The 26328-nt window shown below is 32.8% G+C and overlaps 1 protein-coding gene across 5 annotated transcripts; it reads left to right on the forward strand.

Moving 5' to 3' along the window:
- Positions 1-223: 223 nt before the first annotated feature.
- Positions 224-25670, forward strand: LOC133190175 (serine/arginine-rich splicing factor 11-like). 5 transcript variants are annotated; one of them, XM_061325657.1, is made up of 18 exons: positions 224-416; positions 1463-1596; positions 6856-6956; positions 7248-7403; positions 7534-7709; positions 8913-9046; positions 13401-13605; positions 13750-13827; positions 14187-14225; positions 15461-15496; positions 15764-15799; positions 17370-17420; positions 18025-18171; positions 19063-19098; positions 20529-20570; positions 20985-21332; positions 24635-24715; positions 25048-25670. In XM_061325657.1, exons 1-18 carry the CDS (start codon positions 286-288, stop codon positions 25286-25288), a joined length of 2172 nt encoding a protein of 723 aa, XP_061181641.1. In that variant the 5' UTR covers positions 224-285; the 3' UTR covers positions 25289-25670. The 5 variants fall into 5 exon arrangements, with proteins under 5 accessions (XP_061181641.1, XP_061181644.1, XP_061181642.1 ...); XM_061325660.1 differs by lacking the exon at positions 20529-20570; XM_061325658.1 differs by lacking the exon at positions 19063-19098.
- The last annotated feature ends 658 nt before the right edge of the window (positions 25671-26328 follow it).

Genomic DNA, 26328 nt, shown 5'->3' on the forward strand with positions numbered 1-26328 from the left:
GTTGGCAGTAAGCAGTTGGCTGTCGTATATTGAATTCCATATATAATGGCTTGCAATTGTAAGAATTTAATTATTATTGTAATGCAATGTCATTAAAAAAAAAATTAAAAAGGGAACTGCAGCGTTAATGAAGAGTGCGAATAATAGTTGTACGAGTTACTATTGAGTACAATTCTGCGGACGCCATCTTGCTCGTTTGGCTCACGTTTTGAATTTCTTTTGACCGTTGACGGTTTCACATTGAGTACTTTGTAACAACTAGCTTCTATCCAACCAAAAACAAAAATGTCGGAAAAAATAACAACAAGGGTGATACAAGTCACCAACATCGCGCCAAATGCCACCAAAGACCAGATGAAGACGTTGTTTGGATATTTGGGGCGCATAGATGAATGTAAAATGTATCCATCAAACGAGTAAGTCAAAGATCAATTATTTCTTTAAAGGGTCTTTTTAGATAATCTTATGTAAATTTAACGTTCAACTTGTGATTCAACTTGATGATATAAACTTTAATGTATTACAGAGCAAGACTCCCCTCTGCCTGGGCGTTAATATGTTAAAATGATTTTTATTGACTGCTAAATGAATTATGTCTGTCTTCAGTCAGGGGTGAGACTGAAATCCGTCATTTCTGAAAAATGATGGATAATCGTCATGTTTACTAACTACGTATTTTCGTCATTTTTGTCAATATGACTTACTATTGTCATATTTTCTTTTTCAACTTCATTCTTCTATCCTGGTTACGTAAAAGCAAAATTTGAATTCACCGCTGAAACAAGAGTGTTTACGCAAGTTTCATTTCATCCGGGTCACTAATTACTGCCGACCACGTGCGTTAGAACATCAACATGGAAGGTGAAAGTTATTATTTAGCGGTAAAATGTCGAATTTTGGTAGAACTAATTCGCCATTTTTAGATGTCTTTTACCCCTATAAAAACTAATAGTACACCATCTGGAAGAATACGTACTTGAAGCGAAAAGTCTCAACAAAAAGTTAAAGCCATAAAAAAGTAGTGCGCCCCATAAAACAAGTGAGATATTTCGGTGCACCCTGACCCTCCATTTTGAAAAAAGACGGAATATCATCAATTTCGTCTTCTTTCCTATTTAATGCAATTAAATTGACAAATAACTCTTCCACTCTTTTTTTTGCTTGGGAAATTTGTACTGTCAACATAACTAGTATTGTAGTCAACTGTATTAGAGAAATGAAGTTTGTTTACGATGTTTTTTGTCCTTTTTTCGGTTGGTGGATCTAACATTTTTCAAAGAGAGGTAACTCAGTATTCTAGAAACACTCTAAATTTTTATGACTGTTTTTCATCATTTTCTTAAAAATGATGAGTTTAAGTCATAATAAAAATTTTATTTTATGACTAAAAATCGTCATTTTAAAAATGACGGATTTCAGTCTCACCCCTGACTGATCTTTCCAATGTGTTTCTTTTAATTAGATTACCGGAGGGGGATACTTCCACCAAAGTCTGCTATGTGAAGTATGATGACTCTGTAAGCAGTGGGATTGCTCTTCATTTAACAAATACTGTTTTCATTGATCGAGCCCTGATCATCGTTCCGGTTATGGATGGTAAGGATAATTTTTAAATCGTAAATCAGTAAGTGAAAAAATGTGAAGATTTACTAGATGAGTGTATTAAGGCCTAAAAAAGAATTGTGTGTTTCGGGTAACCCGACCTAACCTATAAAAATGTACCGATCCTAACATTTTTTTGATGTCCGTATTTATTCCATTAAAATTCCTATTATTTTTATGTAAAATCCATTTTTATCAGAATATTTTTTTTCTCGTTCCTTAGAAACGTCTTTAAAATGCTTAGGCTTTCATTGAACATTAACAATATTAAAGTCAACATGCAAGCGTTTTTATGACGGGTCCGACAGCATGGAATGGGAAATCTTTTCGATAATTTTGACACTGATATTTCTATAATTTAAAAGTTTTGTGACATAGCTGAAATGGTATTGGTTTGTTACCTTTTGATTATGTGTTCGACCCACGTGGTTTTGTACCTGAGTTGCGCATGTATAAGCCAATGTGTATACAAGCATACAGGTGAACGTTTGAACCAACATACACATGTGTGTACAAACACACAGGTGTGTAGGAAACATACTGGTGTACGGTAGCTGTCAGTAGAGAGTATATGGTTTAATAGATGTACGTGTCAATTAGATTGATTCTGTCATACAAACAGCACAAATAATGAATATATTTTCTATCAAAGTATCTTTCAAAAAGATTTTTGATGAATTTGTGTTTATAGAATATTTTAGATGTTTTTTTTTCATAAAACAAAGCCTGTTTGAATGTTTTGGAAAGATGTAAACAATAACTAGAAAATTAACATTAACACAATTATAGCCTTCTTTGAATATCGAAAACCTTCACTGGTAAAAAATATTATTGCTTCAAAATTACAATAATGAATTGTATAAATAAAGATGATATTGTTCTGAATTCAAACTGCATACGAAATGTAAATATAATATTTCTGACCAAGTTTCAGACTATTGTGATTATATGTTTACTTACAAATCTTGCATTTTCACGAGTATCTTACTTGTGGTATTGTACATCTTTTATTTGGAACTTCATGACAGATATGATTAATATTCTTTCATAGCACAATATACTTTAATATTATTTAAATATAATCATACTGAAATAACTGTATATGCCCCCTGAGGGCCCGTGATTGGTGAATAAACATATAGATATATATAACAAGCATTCTGAGAGTATTGCATTAGCAATACTAGTCCCCTACCGGCAAGTGTAATCTGGTTCCCGTTAAGAATTGAAAATGCCATAATTCCGTCAAAAATTAATGAAGCGAGACGAAATGCAAACTTGATCTATAACTAATCAAGGTAAAACCACATAACAAAAATCAGCTCAATATCTACAAGCGTTTAGAAGAAAATTGCGGAAAACCCGTAAAAATTGAAAAGGCCGTAATTCCGGCAAAAATCAATGAAGCGGAACGAAATGCAAACTTGATCTGTAACTCATCAAGATACACTCACATACCAAAAATCAGCTCAATATCTGCAACCATTTAGGAAAAAAGTGCGGACAACCAAGTGGGACAGACTGACAGACAGACAGAGGGACAGACAGACAGACAGAGGGACAGACAGACAGACAGACAGACAGATGGACGGACAGACTCAGAGGAAACCTATAGTCCCCTCCGGTTTCACCGGTAGGGGACTAATAATTAAAACCATCCTAATCAGTTAATGATTAAGAATACGGATTTGTGTAAAATGAAAGTTTTCTCTTGCAGAAGAGATTTGATAACAGAATTTTAAAGTATCCATTAACTGTCATCGTTTCGATTCAGAACGAAACCACTGGATCGTACCCACAACTTGACAAGGGTAGAACTCATATTTGGAACATAACCACTCGCATTTACTGAAATGAAGAGAAAATGGAATAAAATGATATGAAACTCTGTAAAATTTAGTTGTCTGATGTTTTTCAAACATGTTGGAGTTAAATATAATATAAAATTATATTCTCATTACATTTCAGTGGTCATAAATAAAAAAAAATCCAAAAAAAAAAAATTCCCTACCTACCTACCCTAATTTTTTCATCAGTGTTACCTGAAACACACAATTTTTATGACGTCGAGCTCTTGGAGCTCGAACGTCATCTAGCAAGCGCCCAGTTGAAATCGCGACCGGATATGTACGCGACCGAATGTGTCAGTCGATGCATCCGCAATAGAAAATAGCAATAGCTATAAACCTATTACTTTGAAAACGCTCAAAATAAATAATAGCTTGAAAATAAAATTGCATCAATTATATCTGCAATTCTATTGCAAAACAACAATATTATGCTTTATTCTCACACAAGAAAAACGTGATGGTTGTTGCGGATGAATTTCTACAGAAAGGGTGCGTTGAATGACATGAATAACATTTCGGAACGATAACCGTGTAATGTAAACAACACAACAGGAGGTAAAATAATTACAAAATTACATAAACACGAATACTACAAGACAAAAAAAAGGATTGAATTTCTAAATCTTAGCTTCACTTATACAGTCTTCTAACCAACTCTATCCTAAAAACCAATGATTTTGACCAGTATTGCTGTATTTCTCCATTTCCTTCATTTCCCAGTATACCGTATACCACGCCCGATCATAACTCGATCGGAATTGTAACGGAACAGAGTCTTGGTTGTAGTTTAGATGCAAACACGAATACAATGCTTTGACATTGGCAATTAGAAAAAAATATTATATAAATTCATGAAATCCTTCATAGTTCTTCAACTGACTGAAAAGAATTTAGCATGAACATGTTCAACGGTGTCTGGTCAATTCGAACCCTGCTCCATTCGGACCATGACATAAGGCCCCAGACTGTGTAATTGTGATATTTTGTTTAAAACTATTTTTTTTTATTATGTCTCCTGAGTCACTCACTTGACTTATTGCTATCTTCAAATTCAAAATGATCTTTTGAAATTGTTTTTCTTCTTCGACGTCATTGAAGCCTTTCAGGCTTTTGATTTTTTTTTAGGCCTAAAATGTATATCTGCATTTTTTTTTTAATTGCTACTTGTGTTGACCAATACAATAAAGGAAATGAAGTACAAAAAGGAAATATTTAAAAATTTACTTAAAACTTTAAAAAAAATCACCAAGGCCAAAGTTTTTAATTTTTTTGGTTTACGATTTTCTGTCTCAAAAAAATGCATTGGGTGGTCGAAAAATAAAAATAAAAATAATTTAGGATTCAACAATTTCATTTTTAAATACCTGCAATGTTTATTTTAATAAAAATAGTACACGTCAATAGTACTTTTAAGTTTTATTGTCTAGATCACATAACTCTTTTTATTTAATTTTGATTTATTTCTAACTTTAGACTGAATGTCATTTTCATTTACATATAGTTCTGATTTTTGTTTGTCAATCAGTGCTTGGTTCATGATGTTCAACTTCTTTTTGTGCTCTTCAGTGATATGTGATGTACGTGTTATAAACCTCGGTATCCCCACAAACAAAAAACCAGGATCCAAATTTAAGTAAAATTTAGATTGAAGAAAAATACAATTTAATTGTTTAACAATATCAAAAGTAATTGATGTTGAAATAAAGGTTATAATAATTTGATCATGCAGCTATCAAATTTAATGTTCAACCTGCGGCACAAAAGCCTAATAATTTCTCAATCAAGTCCTTCTTTAATTTTTTGTTATGTACCTGCACAGTAGGCAATGCTCATTATTTACTTAGTAATTCAAAGGGCTTTGATCTCAATTGAGTATGAAATTTGCAAAAATTTGTATATTGAATTTACTTCTATAAATTAACAAATGTTTTATACACATTTGAATTTATCAAGTGAAATACCGGTCAGCGTTACTTCAACTAAGATGTATCTCTCAACACTAAATTGGCCTAACTATTATCCATGGATTTTGGGACTATTTTGGGAAACACCATTTTTGGGGAATTGGGAATAAATTATCGGCTATTTGATGAAATTGGAAAAAATTTTAAAATGTTACTTTAATCCTGTATTCAGGGGTAATCCATTTAACATTTCAGCATGAACTCTAATTTGGGCAACCAAACGACAATTAAATATGATCCATCTTCATCATACAAGATCAATTATGAATAATAGACTAATAAAAGTAAATTGGACTTCAATGAGTGTAAAGCATTTATACAACTTAGTGTAGTACATGTGTGTATGAGATTTCAATTTAGGTCATATAGTATCTGTTTCTGGAGATTATAAACCTCCTGCAAAAAATTATACTAAGTACACATTTTCTAAAATCCTCTTTTAATATGTATTAATGCATTGAAAATATATTTTTCTATCTGAAATAATGCCTAAAGTCCTTACCATTCACTCACAGATCAATTGAGTAGGTGGAAATAACTTAATAAATCTATATAATTACACAATATCTTCTTTTTTTAGAAAAACGGAGGAAATTCGGATTAAAAGTTGGCGATGTTTTTACAGTGTTTTTAAACATGTGTTATGACTGTAGCTTTGCTAAATGAGTTAAATAGATGAAAATTACAGACAGTCTGACAATTTTACTTTGTGTTTTTTTCAAGATAATTAAAAATAAAAGCATTGTTCACCAATTGGCAAAGAATACTGCCAAATTGGGAAAAACTGAACTCATTTTCAATTGGAAATGGGGCCGTATTTCGGCCCCTGAGAAAGCACTGATAAATCCCTGTTATCTATAGGTATAACCGTGTCTGCTAGGTCGATCAGGGTTGGGCATAAACTCTCCAATATTACGGTATGAATTTAGCCAATTGAGACATTGCAATTGGAGAAAGGGATCATGCATCCAAGATTTCATTCACTTTTCCATGCAGAAAAAGTTCTTTAAGTGTGCGTCATTGCTTTCAGTGACGAATTACCTTGTTACATGACAGAACCGCCATTTTTGGTTTGCACATGTGTTTATTTACGGTCACCTAAATGTTTGTAAAGGTCTCATATATTTATAAGCGCTTATTCGACTAAGATGCATTCTAAAATTTAAAACCCACCAGTTCAGCTGAGAAAAATCCGAAAAAATATGTCGGAAAAAGACATTATTTTTATTTTCATGATTGGTGAAAATTAGGGTCGGCGGAATCGTAAACCAAATGAAAAAAAAACTTTGGCCCAAGTAAAGATTAACTACAGAGATTTCATTCAATGAACTGGAATTTATAAGGGAAACAGTTGTAGCAGTGAAAAAATACCATTATTGCTGTAACATGAAATTCTCAGTGAAACTAATTTCAATACCATAAGAGCATTTTTGTTGCAGGTAAGATTCCAGATGAAACCACAGCCTTGCAGATTGCACCTTCAGCTATAGCAGGCATGATTCCTGGGACACCTAGCTGGCCTAGCAATGTAATCAGTCAGGTATGGTACAATAAATATTACAGTGAAAAGGTCATCAAAACCAGTTTATATTAAAGTGGTTCATTAATAGTAACTCAAGGTATATTTCACAAAGTTATTAAAAAACTATATGTATATAAAGCAAAATATCTCTTACAACCTGTAGAGGATCATAGATTGAATAAATTTGTTTTACAACAGTGCTATTGATGATGCTTTATAATTGATAGGAATAAAGAAAAAGGATGAGTTTGACCTTTTATTATTACATTTGTTTTATAACTCATGTTATTTTGAATCTGTATATTACAGATGACAGGAACTGGACTGACACAAATGATTACAACCCATGACCCCAAACTGACTGCCCTGGGTCTTGCTCAGTATCCGCCATTGCCAGGGAACACTGACCCAGCTAAAATAGAGGAAATCAGACGGACTGTTTATGTGGGGAATTTGGCCAAAAATGTTAGTCATAGTACCACATAAATTAATTCAATATTTTTATTTCTGTCATTTTTATATTCTTTAGCTGTTGTGAGAAGTGTTTTTACAGTGTATTAGTATATTTGATTATATTAATGTTTATATTAAACAGGTGACAACAGAACAGTTGCTGAGCTTTTTCTCTCAAGTTGGGGAGGTGAAGTATGTCAGAATGGCAGGGGGTGAGTCACAACCCACAAGAAATGCACTCGTTGAATTTACAGACCAGCGCTCAATCTCAACTGCTCTGACTTATAATGGAGTTATGTTCCAGGGCTTGCCAATCAGGTATCGGATTTTGGGGTGGAAGACAGGTTTTTTTTTTATGCCCCCGGATCGAAAGATCCTGGGGGTAGATTGTTTTTGTCCTGTCTGTCTGTTTGTCTGTTGTCAACTTTAACCTTGCTAATAACTTTTGATTGGTTGGAGCTATGACTTTCATATTTCACATGTGTATTCCTTGTGACAAGACCTTTCTTTGGGTACCATCATATTTGACCTTTTGACCTTGACCTTGGAGTTTGACCCACTTTTGCAAATTTTTATGAGACTTTAACCTTGGCCATAACTTCTGAACAGTTGGTGCTTGGGGTTTCAAACTTCACATGTGTATTCTTTGTGAAGGCCTTCCTAAATGGATACCAACAACTTTGACCTCTTAACCTTGGAGTTTGACCTACTTTTGAAAAACTTGAACCTTGGCCAGAACTTTTGAACAGTTGGTGCTTGGGGTTTCAAACTTCACATGTGTATTCCTTGTGACAAGACCTTCCTTTGGATACCAACCACTTTGACCTTTTGACCTTGACCTAGGAGTTTGACCTACTTTTGAAGAACTTTAACCTTGGCCATAACTTTTGAATGGTTGATGCTAGGGCTTTCATACTTCACATATTTAATCCTTGTGACATCACCTTCCTTTGGATAGCAACCACTTTGACCCTTTGACCTTGACCTAGGAGTTTGACCTACTTTCGAAAAACTTGAACCTTGGCCATAACTTTTGAATGGTTGGTGCTAGGGCTTAAATACTTCACATATGTAATCCTTGTGACAAGACCTTCCTTTGGATATCAACAACTTTGATCTTGACGTTTTACTTACTTTTAAAAAACTTTAACCTTTGCCATAACTTTTGAACAGTTGCAGCTAGGGCTTTCAAATTTCACAGGTATATTCCTTGAGACAAGACCTCTCTTTGGGTACCAACATTTTTTATCTTTTGGACTGGATTTTGACTTGCATTTGAGAAACTCACCATAAGCTGCCATATGGGGGCATCAGTGTTTCACAAACACATCTTGTTTCTCTTTAGAATCCAGATTAAACTTGTAAGAAAAAAGAATAAATTTTAAAAATAGATAGTTAAGTTACAAAGCTATACATAATAAGTAAAAAGGGAAAGATATAATAGATTTAAATCTGGTAATCTGTGATTGTTTTATGTGTCGTGCTTGCGTTTACATGTACTTTATGAATTTCTTGTTTAAGTGTGACCCATGCCACAGCATGCATCATTAAGCCAATCTCAAAGACACAGGAGGCAGCTCAGAGAGAGATTGAAGAGGCCATGAAAAAAGTGAAGGAAGCCCAGTCTCTTATCACAGCTGCTGTGGATGAACCACGTAAGAAATTATGTTAATGACATTTGTGAACTAAAAAAAGCATTAGTATTTAATCTCTGTGGTACATACTGTGTTTGTGTAATTGGAACACATTTTACTCCAGGTGACTCTTGATGGTTCAAACTCCGATCTCTTGAAGTGAACCTCCAGTCCTGTTTTTTTTTTCTCTATATAACTAAGCAAATTTACTCTTGATCTCTCGAACTTCAGATCTGTTGAAGTTCTCCATCTCTCAAACCAAGACCTGGTTCTCGTTACACACATTTCATTGTTTTTTACTCTCTATCTCTCGATGTTTTGATTGGGAATGTATACTCACCAATCAAGTGTAAAATTAATGCAGCTTAGATTTACCTGGATAACAGTGAACGCCTGTTGCTGGCATGGACGTGTTAATTTGGTGTTTACATAGATGACACTACACCTGTAAGTCATCCGAGTGTTGATATAATTAATTGGTTAATTGGTAAATTATAAACAAATCGCTTCACATCTTATTTGGACTTGACAGCAATATGATAATTTCAAGAAAATAAATTAGAGAAGTGTCAATATTTTTCCATAGATGAACTTTTCTTATAGTCTACACAATCCCAGTATGGCAAACATTGCACAAGTCCTATCTCAAGAATTGAATATCGATTATGAGCAATCTGGTGAAGGACCCGGTCAAGCTCGGGGGATAGCCACATTGACAAATGCTCTTCAGGCTTCATGTAATCATGAAATGAGAACAAATAAATATTGAAACTTAAAGACATCATTTTATTTATTCAAAATACGATCATTGTTGTTGAAATCAAGTGAATTACCTGTAAAATATGAATGAAAACGTGCAATTACATTATCAACATATACATGTACTTCTGGTATCTATAATAGTAGAACAATGATGATCGGAACTGAAAATTACGGATTTTATTCACTTTCTATCTCTCATACCCCTCGATCCCTCAAACTTTTCATACGGTCCCTTGAATTTCAAGAGATCGAGAGTCACCTGTTATTTAATTCATAGCCTTTATGCAAGTACCTTGATGATTTTTAAGCGCTAAGCGCAGCGCAAAGCACTTTCTGTCATCTTAAATCTATTTCCGTTCGCGATCCAGCGCCACTAAGCAAGTTAGATAACTCCACTGGGTTTTCTAAAAATATGCAACTGGAAATCCCCGACTCTCTTTTGGTTATTTTAGTGTAAAACTGCATTACGTACAGTTCTAATAATAGGAGTCAATTAGTAAGGTAAAGAGTATGCATGTACATTGTACGAAAATCCACTGTTAGTAGATAGGGGCGGTTCTTATCTCTATACATTGTAGTTCATTTAAAATCGTGTCGGCACATACCACTTGTGTACCAGGTAGCTAACAATTGCTGCATCTATGGCGCAGATACCTTAAAAACGGTTAATTATATGTCATGTACATATAATTTAGTGATTGAATAAGTACATATTTTTAAAACTCAGATGGGATTTTAATAAGTATTTAAAACTCAACTGGAATTAAGTTATTTAGTAGAAAATTTCGCATAAAATTGATTTACAATGTACCTACATATGTACGTTCTATATAGTTTATATCCATATTAACTAATATTTCTTCTAGACCCTTATTTCAGACAATGTAACTAAAAACAAGTCTTCCTATTATCACCCTTGCACCATGCAGAGAGCTATCAATTAAGTTGATTTTCGCATCTCAGTGTCAATTAGTAACAGACTGGAATGCATTCATGAACTGTCTTTACTTGTGTTGTATTCTATACTTGTAATATGGGTATAAAAATATGATGTAAATAATTCCCAAAGAAAGGCAGTTTGCGGCTCTACGTACACGTAGGGAACGTGGAGGCTGTGTTTTCAACGAATCCACTTAGATAGGAAAACTAATTTCTCGGAAATATTGATGACAAATATTGTGCAATCGTGTGTGCAGTGCGCAAGATCTGGCGGAAAATGCTAAAACCTTAATCAGACATTCTTAGCAATGGACAGGAATAGCGCTGATGAAATGTTAAGCATACTTGTGTTAGGAACCTAGGAAGAAATAGTTTAGGTAAAGGTGTGCGTGTGTTGCTGATTTGTCTGCTAAGCGACTTAATTATAGGACTAAGTAAAAGCAGAATAAAACAATGTTGCATACCTTCATAAAGATTTATTCATACTTGAGATTAATATAATGTCTTTTCTTTCTTGGGCTGTTGAATTATTTATCATGGAATTAGCAGAAAAATTACGGGTCAATTATTTTCAGTACTAGTATTCCTTTTTAACACACAAGTGCTGTGGATATTTTTTCCCTCTCAACATGTTTTGCATGGTAGTCAATTTCATATATAAACAAGTAAAGATTGGTGTAAAGTATCAAATATCCGTAAAAAAAAAATACTGAAGCATTTTAAGTATTTCAACAAGAGTCCAAAAATTACTTTTGGGGTTTTAATGACATAGTTTTATTCCGAAGAAGAAAAGTATAAAAATTTTATTTTAAAAAAGTAAAATTTACAAGTCAGATACATATATTGTAGATCAACAGAAAAGACTAATTTTTTTATGCAAATACATTATAAATCATGTACATGTATATGAAAATCAGATGTAAAGGATAGCTTTGAATGTGTTATCATCAAACGAAGAAGACAAATATAATATCCTTAAAATCAAAATGTATATTTACCAATTATCTCTGACAAAATGACGTAAACTCTATGGGTGCTCATTTAATAGATTTTTTCACATGATGATGCCGATATGCTGCACAGCACAATGAATGTGAAGTGTAAAAATTGTATAATGCACAGCTGTAGCACATTCAAAACAAAATGAAATATATAGTCTAAGTTTTATTTATCATTAATAAATACCGGACGCTCGTAGCGATTGTGTAAATATCTTACACACTCCATTAATGTATTTCTTGTAAAATCCTATCTATAGATTCGTAAATGTAAAAATCGCTCATGAATATGAAAAAAAAAGAGATATATACTAAAAAACAATTAAGTGAGAATACTAGTATTCGATAGTTTTTAGATCTTTAATTCATAACTTTAATAAAATATGATATCAATAAGGAAATATTTTATTTCTAACATTTTTATTTTTTATTTATTTATTTATTTTTTTTTTTTGGAGCACTTTCTAAAATTAATTCACAATCACAAACAGCCATCTTCAATTTGAAACACTCGTGAACACGGAATGAATTATTAAAAATTATCACCAGAACATTTTAGCTATCAGTGTTGCACATTAATGAGAGGAATATCAGCGACATTTTCAAGTGTTCAAAATTATTTAAAAATATACATTTTCCAACAAATGTATAACTACATTTATAGTCTAAATTTGGTTGGAAAACTCGTCGACCACCCCCCACCCCCCTCCAATGAATTGCGATTTATACGCAAACCTACCTCTTATAGACTCCTATAAGGTGATGGAGAACAAAAATATTTTTACATGTTCTTTTTTTTTTCCTTTCTTTCTTTTTTTTTTAGGTTTGAGAAATACATTACTGTTTGGACTAAATATCTGTTATTTAATTTTCATATATTGTTTTTTTTAAAAGAAACGGAGAATCTGGAACCTTCAAATGTTTCCCAGTCTGTTTTGAAAAGGCGGATATAAGTTTTATTTTAAATTAAGTGAATATGTATCGAAGAACTGTGCTCACCCCAGTGCAGTTGCACTGTCAACATAATACTTCTTCCAATACAACAGGCAATTTAAATTCAAAATAATTCTGATGAATTTCAAACATTGCTTAGCGCTTCCCAGCACTTTCAGTACTTTGATTTTTTTTTTTTCAGAAGAGTGTTTTTGTTTTAACAGGGCTTAATATCTATTGCATGCAGGTCCTGGAAAAGCACCCCATCTCATTTATACTTGATTTTTTTTTCCAAATTGACATTTGACATAATAATTCTTAAATGACAAGCATATTGAATTTTTCAGTGCTTTTTATTAGATATCTACATTTTTAATTGTTCAAAGATGACAAGCTTACAATCTGTTCATATATTACAGTAAAACATTTATATACTATAATAAGTTCATAAATATGTCAAAATTTTGCCTTTTCCCAATTTAAAATTACCATTTGAAAGGATACTGCCTGGCTCTGGGGCATAAACCTTAGATGTGCTCACTTGTAATGTCCATCTTGCTTATCCACAATGTTTTTTTTTTGTTTTTTTTTTTTTTTTGTAAAAGTGAGACTGAGATCAAAAAGTGAGCTCGTCTAAGTTTTGTGGCCCTGGAGCCAGAACACTATACCAAAAAGGGTCAATTAAGCCTTTTTTTTTTTAAATAATAATATTTTGTTCTTATGTCTTTGATGTTTTATTCTAGATGATAGAAGTCGTTCAAGGTCTCGCTCTAAAAATAGAAGAAGGTCCAGATCAAGATCAAGGAAGAGAAGTCGATCAAGAAAGAGGTCAAGATCAAGGAAAAGGTCAAGGTCGAGAAAAGGGTCCAGGTCAAGAAGATCAAGATCAAGGAGAAGGTCAAGGTCCCGCAGAAGGTCAACCTCAAGGTCAAGAAGACGAAGATCTAGGTGAGAGTCCTATGTATTTGTGTATTAGTTGATATGAACCAAAAATTGGATTTAACTGTGATAAAGAGGACATATTTTTTTTACTTATTTATTCAAATAAAAAATAGATTTCATTTCATTTTTTTAACTATACCTGTATTTCAGATCACCCAGACCATCCAGATCAAGAAAGTCTCGTTCGAGATCCCGAGGGCGAGGTCGTCGTTCACAGTCAAGATCCAGGTAGATACTGCAAAATAATTTATTTCACGATGAAAAAGCATAATTAATAACATTGTATTCCTGCCAAAGTTGTGAAATCTTAAATGTAAAGTATGTTTGTAAGTGAGACTTGAATTATAGCAGGTTTCATGTTGAGGATCTAACAAACAGTTAAATATGTAGCTACTTGAAGCAGTAAGAAGGGGCTGAAAAGTGAAACAAACAAGGGAATCTTAATTTTCATTTTTTTTCTTTTTTTTTTCAAATGGACGTGTTTATATGTGGGTCAGAAAAAGGTCAAAACTATCAAAGTAAATGACTGTTGTAATGTGTATGGTGTGTAAAAATGTTTTGAAATACTCTCTTTATTTACTATAAAGTGATCAGAAAGTTGGCAGGAAGACCTTATCGGGTTTGAGGTAATTATAGAATGTGTAACAACGGTAGAATTGTTGTTCAGCTTAAAGATTCTGCCCAAAACTCAACATTTGCAGTACTACATGTATGTTCTAACAACTGTATAAGATTTTCTTTTCTTTTTTTTTTTTACATAAATATATGATTGTAATACTTGTAGTATTTTTTTTTATTTTCTTAGACTTAAAAACCAAGAACTGTTGAGCTTCTGAACTTGGCCCACTGTGACTTGGTTTCCACATTGCTTGTTATGCTATGAATTTTAATACATGTACCTCAATTTCATATGTGCTTTTCATTCAGTATTTTTCATGAAAGAATTTCTTCTTCAATGTTAAAAAATTAATTAAGATAAGGGTAATTAAGGACTTAGTAGGATTTGCAGTTGCTGTGAAGTAATCACTCTGTATATCCATCTACAAGATATCTGTTCCTTCTTTTGCCATGGTTCTTCTTTTATAATGCTGAAATTTGGTAGCAGGTGCTTTAGATATATTTTAATGCTTTGTAAACCAGGTAACTCTGATAGGGTAGGTTTCTTTGTAAGATTGAATGGGCAAAAAATTTCCCCATTACAAACTTGGTCAGTAAGTGTTCTAACTCTTAGTGAGTTCCTATAATTATCTTGCCTGTTTGCACAGTCCTCACAGTAAGGTAAATAAGACTGTCAAATGTTACAATCAGGTCAATTAATACCTCAGCAATTGATGTTTGTTCATAAGAATACCTAGTGAGGTTGTATTCTCTTAATGCTGGCTTTTTATATAGTGCATGTTTCAGTTTGATTGCTGTAAACATTTTATTGAATTATAATTCAAATAACTGCAAATGAAATGTGTGTAAAATTATATTTTTTACAGATAGTTGGAAAATACAATGAGTAAATTCGTTGATAGCTTTAAATTTGTTAATCACTATATTTGTTCCACATCAGCATTTTTTTCTCCTTTTTTTTAATATTGCTATATTTTCACTATTGAGTTATCACATTCCCTAGCCTCATCCTTATTTTGATCCAACAGCAGGGCCCTGGCTGACTATAAAGTTTTCAATTTTAAGTTAAATTGTTGTTGCATTTACAATGAACAGTGTATCTGTACCTAGTCAAAATGAAACCAAAAATTCCTTGATTGACAAGCTAAATCCGATTCAGGATATCATTTTTTTATCCTCATTAAGTGAATTGAACACAGCATCATTAATATTTGACATTTTTCATCTTTATATTTCAAATCAGAAGCCCAAAGGAAGGGGCAAATGGCTTCCCCAAAAGGTAAAAAGTTATCACAAATGCAATGTGCTTTTTTTTTCTTTTTTTTTTTCATTTCAAGTTCTTTATCAAATTAAAAATAATTGAATGACTTTGGATGTATGAGATAAACAATGGTAAACAACATGAGATTTCATAATTAGCACTGCAATTTTTGCTTTGAAACTATAATGGTGTCAAAAAACTTCATAAACTTTTCCCTGAAACCTCTTGCATGAGGGCAAATGTTGATCATCACTGATCTAATGTTGGCTTTGTTTCCACTTGAAGGGGGCCGCTGAAGGGCCAAACCATCTTTCCTATCAGGTAAATTAAGGGAATGAATAAACAACAAATATCCTTTTTAATATGCAACATGTTGGGTTATTTTTTCTCTCTCTCTAATTCATTTAACTTTTCCCACATCAACTTAAATTATACATGTATTTTGGGGAGGTCAACATTACCTCTACATAGCGAAAAATTTCAACTCATTACTGCTACATTTCTTTGAAATTACCACTACATTTGATCAATAAGATTATTGCCAATTACAACTCATTACTGCTACATATCGAATCAGCCAGCTATGGCAGGGAATATAAGTTCTATTCATTATAATTCATATAAAAGATTTCCAGACAGCAGTACATCAAGCAAATGGCCTTCAAAGCTCTAGGGGTGAAACGATACACCTCCTTCACTGTTCGATACGTATTGTATAATTTTGTCTTGGTATGGTTATTTTCGATACGATACATTTAGATAGAAGGAAACAAATTCAACCTTGTATTATGCTTTCTTTTACTAAATCTAGTCACTTTAATTTACGAATTTTTATTTGCAAATTGACTAGAAAAAAATTGATAAGAAATTTTTGACTGTCAAAAATTATTTTACAAACTATCATGCAGTCATCAAAAATTTACCTTTTCTATACATTTTTATACTGAATAACGTGTTTTACCTTATGCCAAACCCGACTGAATAACGATCCCGACCGAAAAATGAACGGAACCGAAAATTAGAGATTTTGCACCGTGTATCAAACCGAGAAAAAATACCGCGGTGAATTGATACTGCGGTGAACCGTTTCACTCCTACAAAGCTCTACCAATTATGTAAAGACTGAGTGTTTTAACAATGAACAATGCTTGGTTTTAACACTTTCTAAAATGTTTTATTAAAATCTAAATAGATTTTAAATAAAAATTGAAAACAAATCATTTTGCTCAAAGTCTTACTTTCACTTCCCCGTGGTGAGCAGGGGAAACAGGTCTTATGTATGTACATGTATATGTTGCACTTTAAATTAATCAATCTGGACATGCATCAAAAGAGGCAATGTAGCAGTAATGTTCTCTTTTAAATGTAGCAGTAATCTAATGTTTTTGTAGCAGTAATGAGTATGTAGCAGTAATGATTTGACTTGGTTGATGTGGCTGTGTTAATATAAAAACGAATGTATTCTCTTTTTAAGTGTAAATGTAAGATCCTATTTATCTTTATAAAGTTAGAGTTAAGTGTATGAATGAGGGATATTTGTTGGCCAAGGATTTATATGTTGTCCTTTTAAGACTGCTGAGAAATAGGCATCATATTCTGAGACATAAGCATGATCAGTATTGGTATTTGTGATGTAAGAAGACGGATCAACAGCAGCTTTTGTGTAACAATTTATACAACGTACAAAATCACCTGTGTCTTCTATACATTTACTCACATTCATATACAAGGCATGCAGAGCTTATCATGTTTTATGATACTTACAGTAATATGATGCATATTTTGTACAGATTTCGTAGAAGGGTTTTTTTCTTTTTTAGCAACTTTCTGTCGTATTGCATGTTTAAGACTAAACTTTACATTGCTAATTAAGTTGTATGTTTGCTTTTAGGAGGAGGTCTAGAACCCCGCCCAGGGCCTATAGTAGAAGATCGCGATCCAGGTAATGTTAAAACATATCAAATTAAATCTTTTTGTTTTTAGTCTTTTAGATAATATTTGGGCAAATTAATTGTTCTTGACATGGAAGAAAAAAGGTTATACAGAATGCATTTACTGAGCATAATCAAGGACCAGTAATTTTTCTGAGTTCTTCATAAAGAAGCTATGTACACCACTGAATGATTATATTTCAAGGAGATTCAATTTTCTTTTTCATTTTACAATCTCAATCAATTTAATGCCATATAGTGCATGTCCTTCAAAGGGAAGTTCACCCAGGAATCTATGTCCCAACATATTTGAATTTTTAACAATACATGAGAACTGGGCCTAACATATTAAAGGTTTGAGTGAATTGATTATAATATATAATGAATGGTTAAGCTTTCTAAGAATTGAGCTTCCATTAAAAGATTAATATCTTAGTTATTATACCCAGACCATGGGAAAAAGACCAACCAGTTCCACCCATTGTCTGTCAATTCAACTAACCAAAAACTTCCTTGGGGTGGGGGGTCAGCAGTGATTGGCCAAATCATCTTTTTAAAGAGGGCTTTCAGCATTGGTCTGATAAAATAATTTTAGTTTCCTCTTTTGTATTACAGAAGTAGAAAGAGAAGCCGGACTCCAAAGCGCCGTTCACCGGAGGTACGGAAAAAATCTCGCTCCAAGTCCTTATCCCCACCTAGACTGGAGAGAGAGGATTCTAACCCAGCTGGGGAGGAGTCTGAGAGAATGGGCCCAGAATCCAGGTGAGTTATCACCCAGATGTGTGGGGAAAAGTGACTTGTATATTCTAAATGGGGTATTTACAAAAGAAAGGGACTGTCATTTTAGCTCTTAAGGTAGTATACTCAGAGTATATATGTTTTATTTGTCATTCTGAATTTTTCTCTTTGCCACAGAGAAGCTTAATGTTTTCATTGGGTTAGAAAGCTTATGATTGCTTTCCAGAGAGAGAGGGATGTATCAGTTTTGCTCTTCTAAAAAATTGGGATGTGTGAATTTTTTTTTAGCTGCTGATGTGTATAAAAATAAAGTGAAATCAGTGTTATTGAGTGAAAATGAATGAATTAATGATACATAATTAATGATTGCATTAGAAGAAGGGACATTGCAGTTCCTATGGTTGATTTTTCTTCTATCATAATTTAAAATTGACTAAAACAAAATTCTACATATCAATAGAGCATTAAAAAATTGTTTGAAGTTGACTCATTAAGTTCACCACTATAGATTTGTCTTTATTCTGTTATCAAGTAGTCAAATTATACAATGTAGGTAACTTAAAAATTGTCAACATCACCTTATTTTTAAAACTTGAATAAATTTTTAATTTTTTTTTTATTATTATTATTTTTTAGTAAACCAGCATGCAGATCGTAATATTCAAAACTGAAAATTGTTATATCTTTCCAAATTATGAACAGTAAATTATTAATATTTCTCATTAATACATATAACATATGTATATTTAAACACTTCTTCAAGTGAGATTCTAACGTCTTTATTATGGGGAAAAAATTGTACAAATGTGTAGGTAAATCTATTGAATTTTTGAGGTTTTAAGTGCAATCATACATACATGTATAATCCATACTGGGTTGCTGGCCTATTATAACTGGCTGTTCTCTGTTTGGTAGTCCACCCTCCATCTGTGAGAAAGCAGGTGCAGACAGGTAACTTGTGACTGCTAGATCTCCTAGCGTGCAGCTCTCTGTAGAAATCTGTGCTTGCTGTGTTTCTGTCTTATTTACACCTCTGTTTTCTATGCCTGATACAACCATTCTAACACTCTTAATAATTGTGGAAGAATTCTCTAGCTTTGAAAAAGTCAACTTTTCATAGACTTTGAATGCATATGTCTCCCTTTGCAACACACTGTAAAATAGGACTGTCGATGGTGAATTGTATATGCCCCAGGTAGTTTTATCGATTCAGAGTTCAGAATACTTTCAAATGCATTTTACAATCAGATATTTATACTTTTATGAGAAAAATAATTTTACAAATTTTACAAATTTATTTATGAAGAATAAAATCATTGACATCATTGCCAGCTGCATATTTAAAGAATAGGACTTGATTTGTAGGAAGTTCCTCTCAAAGCTGCCCTATATCACAAACCCATGTGAATTTTCTAGCTACATTACCCATAGAGTTGAATATAAGTAGTAGATTGTACTATTTTTAATATCTCACCACTACAATTGACATGGTTTTTCCATGATGTACAAAAATTTCTCCACAGAAAGTCAGTGTCTATTTAAGTTCCTGTTGTTTAAATGAATAAATATATAATGTTTTTTCTTAACCAATTTTGTTCTTTTATTTTATTTTAATGTATTGACACTTAAATTCTCATTATTTATGACAGTCCTATTGTAACATACATTGTATATCTACCTACTTAGTTTTATGACCTATACTGTATTTCATACTTGGCATGTCTCAACATAACTGTTAGTTCTCTTCATTTTTCCATAAATTTTTAATATATATATTGCTATATTTATAGAAAATAAATACTTATTGCTTGATATTTTTTTTTTTTTTTGAAAAAGTGTCACTGTTAGTGTCACTGTTAGTTTCTTTTAGCGGACATATGTACTATCATATTCAGAACAGTATTGCTTGATTTTTGAAGTGATTTACATGTAGATAGAATAAAAAGTTCTCTTTACAATCATGCATTTTAAATAATCCAGCTCAAGATTATTCCAGGCATACTCTCTACGATAGATCACTTATTGTTTACATTTACCGAATCTTACGTTATAGTACACTTCTATCGTGTTATGAATGCTAAATATCAGTTGTTATTGTTGCTACCAGTAGATACATGTTGGAAAAAGATTTTTAAAACTGTTTGATTTGTAGCAAAAAAGCCAGCTGAAAAGTATGAAATTAAACTTCAGAAAAGAATAAGTGATCTTATTTTAGTATTTGAAGTTCACTAATACAACAATACTAACACATCTATGTACTATGCTATATGTCACGAGTGTTGGCGTTACTCCTTTCAGCATAAATGCTGAAAGCAGTGAAACAATAAGTTTAATATGGCACTTGTCATTTGGTCAGTAAGTTTGATTTTTTATTTAAATAGTGTCACTGATGCCCCCGAAGATTCGTCCAAACCTGAGAAAAGGTAATCAAGCACTGTCCTGCATTAAAAAATGCCAGTCTCTTCAAGGATTGCAAATTTCAACAATGTTGTTGTTGCTTGTGACCTTTATTTCAAATTTTTAAAAAGTAGTTGAGCAATTTGTTTTTTTCTTAAACCATTAGTTTTTTTTTTCCTTTTTTGAATAAAAGAAAGATTTTAAAGGCTGTATGAAATTTATTTAATGTAGATGAAAGTTGTAAGATGAACTTTGTAGAAAATGTAGATAAAACTGCTAGTTTTACATGTGATTTTTACTTAATGCTTAAAGACTATTAATCCTATATTTAAGTTGACTAAGCTTCAATAATTGCATGAATGTTTTATTATCTCTTTTTTTCATAGTTCATTCCTCTAAAACTGATAGTAAATATTCATAAAATGTAATATTGTTTTCAGGTCCTCCAGTGAAGGAAGGAGTCAATCTAGAAGCCCAGAGAGATCAGAGAGCCCAAGACGCAAGACATCTGTAAGTCCAAAGCCCAGGTCACCAAGTCCAAAGAAAAGTCCATTACGTCGTGTATCTAGAAGTCCACGAAGGCGGTCAAAGAGTCCAAGACGTAGGTCTAAGAGTCCAAGACGTAGGTCAAAGAGTCCAAGGCGAAGATCAAAGAGCCCAAGGCGAAGGTCAAAGAGTCCAAGACGTCGCTCTAGATCTCCTAAGCGTAGATCACGAAGTCCAAAACGTTATTCCAAAAGTCCAAGTAGAAGAAGTGGTCGCAGAAAGTCCCGCAGCAGGAGCAAAGGGTAAAGTTATCATGCAATCATTACTTGACCAAATTAGAGATGACCTAATGAGACTTATGTGGTATAATGGGTATTATAAATAAAAGTGCACAATGTACATTGAAAACATGTATATCCCTTACCTTCATTTGAGCTGATTGAATGGAGTAAAAAAAAATTGAAAGTGTAAAAATTAGAATGTTACATTTGAGGAACCAAATCTCAAATACTTGTACCAGTATCTAAGCCGTAGAAATTAACCCATTATTCCTTCTTAGGGTAGATTCAAAGCAGTGCATGATTGAAAAATTGCACAAAGGAACTAAGAAATTGTAAAACATTAACACTATCTTCAAATGACCTTGATTCTGGGTTTAGACACTTGTCCAATTATAAGCAATATTTGTGTCAAAATGAGCCATTTCTCATTTTAAAAAAATGAGAGCCAGGCAATAAATTCTAATCCCAGTGACATTTTTCCAAATGATCTTGGTTCAGGGTAATACACTTTGGTCGTAAGTAGATTTTGTTTCAGAGCTTTTTTAGCTCACCTGAGCTGAAAGCTCAAGTGAGCTTTTCTGATCACCCGTTGTCGGTCGTTCGTCCGTCTGTAAACTTTTCACATTTTCAACTTCTTCTCAAGAACCACTAGGCCAGTTTTAACCAAACTTGGTACAAAGTATCCTTGAGTGAAGGGGAGTGTAAATTGTTAAAATTAGGGATGTCAATTTTGTCAATAATTCATATTCGAATATTCAATGAAAGTATTCGAATATATTCGAATATTCGATAAAATAAATAAAATCTGTTTTATTTTAAATATGCATCATCCTACTCTCATGAAAGGTTTAGCGTAGGTATACTTATATTGGAAGTAAAATTGTATGAAGACTTTTGTAGGTGTACAATAAGAAATTCCATTTGATATTTGTCAATGTTTGAAATAAATATATGATTTAAATGTAGAAAAGTATAATTTTAACAAATGAAACGTGTATTTATAGTAGTTCCAACTGAGGAACCAGTCGTCTTACAAAAGGCAAGATAGTCGTAACCGTATACTGTTCAGATTTCAATACGTGTAATAAATTACAATTATCTGCCTGATAAGAGATATAATTATAATCTTGATACAATGAAAACAAATATTTCCATAGACAATTTTCCTAGATAATTAACTAATTTCCCGATAATGAATATAAAATTCAGGATTATGTACAACCCGAGATAATCAAGTAATTTACACATTTATTCTGAAATTAAGCTCTTTACAATATTAACAGAGATTAATTCTATCGGACATTCATTCAATGATCAATTAATTTTATTTTGATAAGTATACTCTTCACGCCTTTTAGACATTCTTAGATTTCATTTTTTGTCCTTGATTCTAGATCCGATCATATCTAACTAATAAAAACTATGAAAGTACGTTTTGTATTATACATAAAGCATTATTGTACAATTCTTTAACACCTTACTCAAAACAAAATACATGTTATTTAGTATATTTATAAGCTAAGAAAGTAGTGAAAGAAATCAGGCGATCGAAATTTATCGCTAGTAAATTAAACAGAGATAATTTCAGCACTGATCTAATCAAAATTTATTAATCACAGTACTTCTTTTTATGAAATCTGAAAAACACCGAATATTCGAATCTTAAATTCATATTTGAATATCAACTCATCGAACGAATATTTGAACATTCGAATATTTGTTGCCATCCCTAGTTAAAATAAAGGGCCAAGTCCCCTTACAAGGGGAGATAATCAAGAGAAGACAAAAATAGGGTTGGGTCATAAAAATCTTCTTCTCAAGAACCACTGGGCCAGAAAAGCTGAAACTTACGTGGAAGCATCCTAGGGTAGTGTAGATTATAAATTGTTCAAATCATGACCCCCGGGGGTAGGGTGGGGCCACAGTAGGGAATCCAAGTTTTACATTGAAATATATAAGAAAAATCTTTTCAAATCTTCTTCTCAAGAACCACTGGGCCAGAAAAGCTGAAACTTATATGGAAGCGTCTTGGGGTAGTGTAGATTATAAATTGTTCAAATCGTGACCCCTGGGGGTAGGGCGGGGCCACAATAGGGAATCCAAGTTTTACATTGAAATATATAAGAAAAATCTTTTCAAATCTTCTTCTCAAGAACCACTGGGCCAGAAAAGCTGAAACTTAAGTGGAAGCATCCATTGTTCAAATCATGACCCCCGGGGGTAGGGCGGGACACTATAGGGAATCCAAGTTTTACATTGAAATATATAAGAAAAATCTTTAAAAATCTTCTTTTCAAGAACCACTGGACCAGAAAAGCTGAAACTTATTTGGAAGCATCCTGAGGTAGTGTAGATTCTAAATTGTTCAAATCATGACCCCAGGGGGTAGGGCGGGGCCACAATAGGTATATTAAAAGGGGGGAATCTGGTAAAGAACAGCATGGCCAAAGTTACTCAGGTGAGCGATGTGGCCCATGGGCCTCTTGTTTTTTTTTTTTAATTTTTTCCATTACAAAGTTATTGAGTGAACAAATTTTACATTCCTGGTCTTTTTGACATTTTACTTTGTTCTCGTGACTTTGGATCAAGGTCAAGACACACCTTTGTTCGTGAGCTACATTTGCACTAAACATGAGTCTATAAAATGATGAACTTGAAATAGATTTTAGACTTTAATTTCTTTGACATTGATTTTGTCTTAATGACATAAGTTCAAGGTCATGACAAATCTTTTGATTGTAACATACATGAGATGTTAAGCTTTATTTAAAGTTATTGATAAACTAAACATGTTTAATCCATGTGACCTTATTCAAATGAGTTTATTTCAAGGTTATGGTACACTCTATGGTCCATGCTATTTATGTGCCAAATTTCAGCCTCAACTACTGGTATATATATCTTTATTACAAATTTAGTCTGGGCCTAAATAATTCTCCTTCAGTGTGTATGGCTTTCACTTTGTATAAATGATCTTGGGTCAAGATTATGGCATCTTTAGTTATGAGCTACCAGTACCATTTAACAAAATTTAAGTATCCAGTATCCATGTGTCCATGTTGTTAGTCACTCAAAAGTTGTGAGAAGGATTAAAATTCTAAACAAAGATGGACATATAGATAAAAAAAAAAGTATCCCTCTCCTCTTCCAATCTTAAAAAGCAGGTTCCTCTTTGTAAAATTCAAGTTATTTTTCCATTACCTAAATTAAAGTCAATACAAGATATCTGTTACAGAGGAATTTGAGCCGATTGATTGCTTAGACTGTTTTATTTTATGAAAATTGAGATACATCATTAACAGATCATTTATTAATTTTTTTAGACGTAAAGCTAGCAAGCGATCCAGACACAGCCGGAGTCGATCCAGAAGGCGCTCTAGGTCCAGGAGCGGGTCTCGTCACAGGTATTGGTCTGGTTACTAGTATTGTCACTTGGACTTAACATAAAGATTTTGGGGTTTCTTTTCAATAAGAATTGATGGCAGTCTTATATATGCTTATTTAAGCAGTATGAAGAAATAGTTTTAAAAGAAGCCTGGCAAAATGATATACAAAATAAAAATTGCAATTTGAACCAAAAGAAAAAATATTCCGTTGCTAAACAACAATTTTGATTGTTTGCTAATATCTTTATATACTCTTTCATATCTTTAACTGTTAGAGTTAAAATTATTTAAAGTTTCCAATCAACTAAAATGTTTATATAAATAATTTCATGTTAGCAAATCTCTTTCAGATCAAAGAAAGAGAAACGCAGAGACAGGAGCCGTGACCGGGATGAGAAAAAGAAGAAGCACAGAGACAGAGAGGAGAAATCATCCAAGGAGACAAAAGTGGTCCGCAATTACGATGAAGAAGAAAAACAGATTGAGGAGGATTACAGCAGTGAAGATGACGATGATGACCGCCCATCTGCTCTTCCTCGTCCAGCAGATGATACTAACTTACAGAGTGTGGACATGGACATGAGTGATTAAATAAAGTGGCACAGTGGCGTACCTAATGCAATCAAAGTGTGGAAATGTTGCTAGCAAATGACTGGGTTTATATCCTTCATAGTCTAGACTTACCCAAAATGCTTGTCTCAGAAATGGTACCTGTAACTTGACTCTTTATGTGCAGTCATTTATAGATGTGAAGATGTTCTGTGTAATATCTTGATCAATTAATGTTGAAAGCTTATAGCTATAAGAAGGAATATAGTTATTTTATATGTGTATGTTGTTATGGCTTTCATATCTGAAAATTGGTCAATATGTTCATATATGTACATTCTTTGTTTTTGATTATTTGTTTATACATATGGAAATGTGTAAAACAAAGTGGAATTTAATCAATAAATACTTGTATGTATTGACATCATATTAGCTAGTGTTGTTTGCTTGCCATAAAGTAACTTCATTTAGGGATGGAGTTATAAGTGCCTTTGTGCCCTTGCAATATCAGTTTTTACCCACTCATGCCAAAGGCTCAAGTAACCTTTTTCTGTTCAAAAATTGTGCATCATCCATGTGTGGTTTATGTCCATAAACTTCCACAGTGCCAATTCATAAGAACTTTGTACAGTAGTTGAAGGGGATTGAAGTTTGTTGGTGGACCAAACTCCACAAGAACCACTTGGCCACTAAACTAATGTGAAAGCTTCCTTTTTTAGTGTAGATTCAAGTTTATTCAAATCTTTTTCCCTTGGTAAGGATGGAGTTAACTAGTGGGTCAAATTTTATATGCACGTATATAGGAAAATATTTTTTAAAAATCTCGAGAAAAGCAGAGTCACAATTACTCTTTAGTATGGTATGTTATGAGGTACATTACCATTGTCACTTTTGGGAGGGAGCATTTTGTCTTTATTTACAGTTTAATCCCCTTCATCCACAGATACTCTACAACAAGCTCGATTGAAATTGGCCCAGTGATTCTGGAAAAGAAGTCAAAAAAAATATATTATACAAAAATATTTTTAAAAAAAATAACAGATGGACAAACCTTGATCAGGAAAGCTCATTTGAGCCTTGGG

This window comes from Saccostrea echinata, unplaced genomic scaffold, assembly GCF_033153115.1.
Source record: "Saccostrea echinata isolate AGI-Se365-2 ecotype Australia unplaced genomic scaffold, CSIRO_AGI_Sech_v1 ptg000022l, whole genome shotgun sequence".
Classification (NCBI taxonomy): domain Eukaryota; kingdom Metazoa; phylum Mollusca; class Bivalvia; order Ostreida; family Ostreidae; genus Saccostrea; species Saccostrea echinata.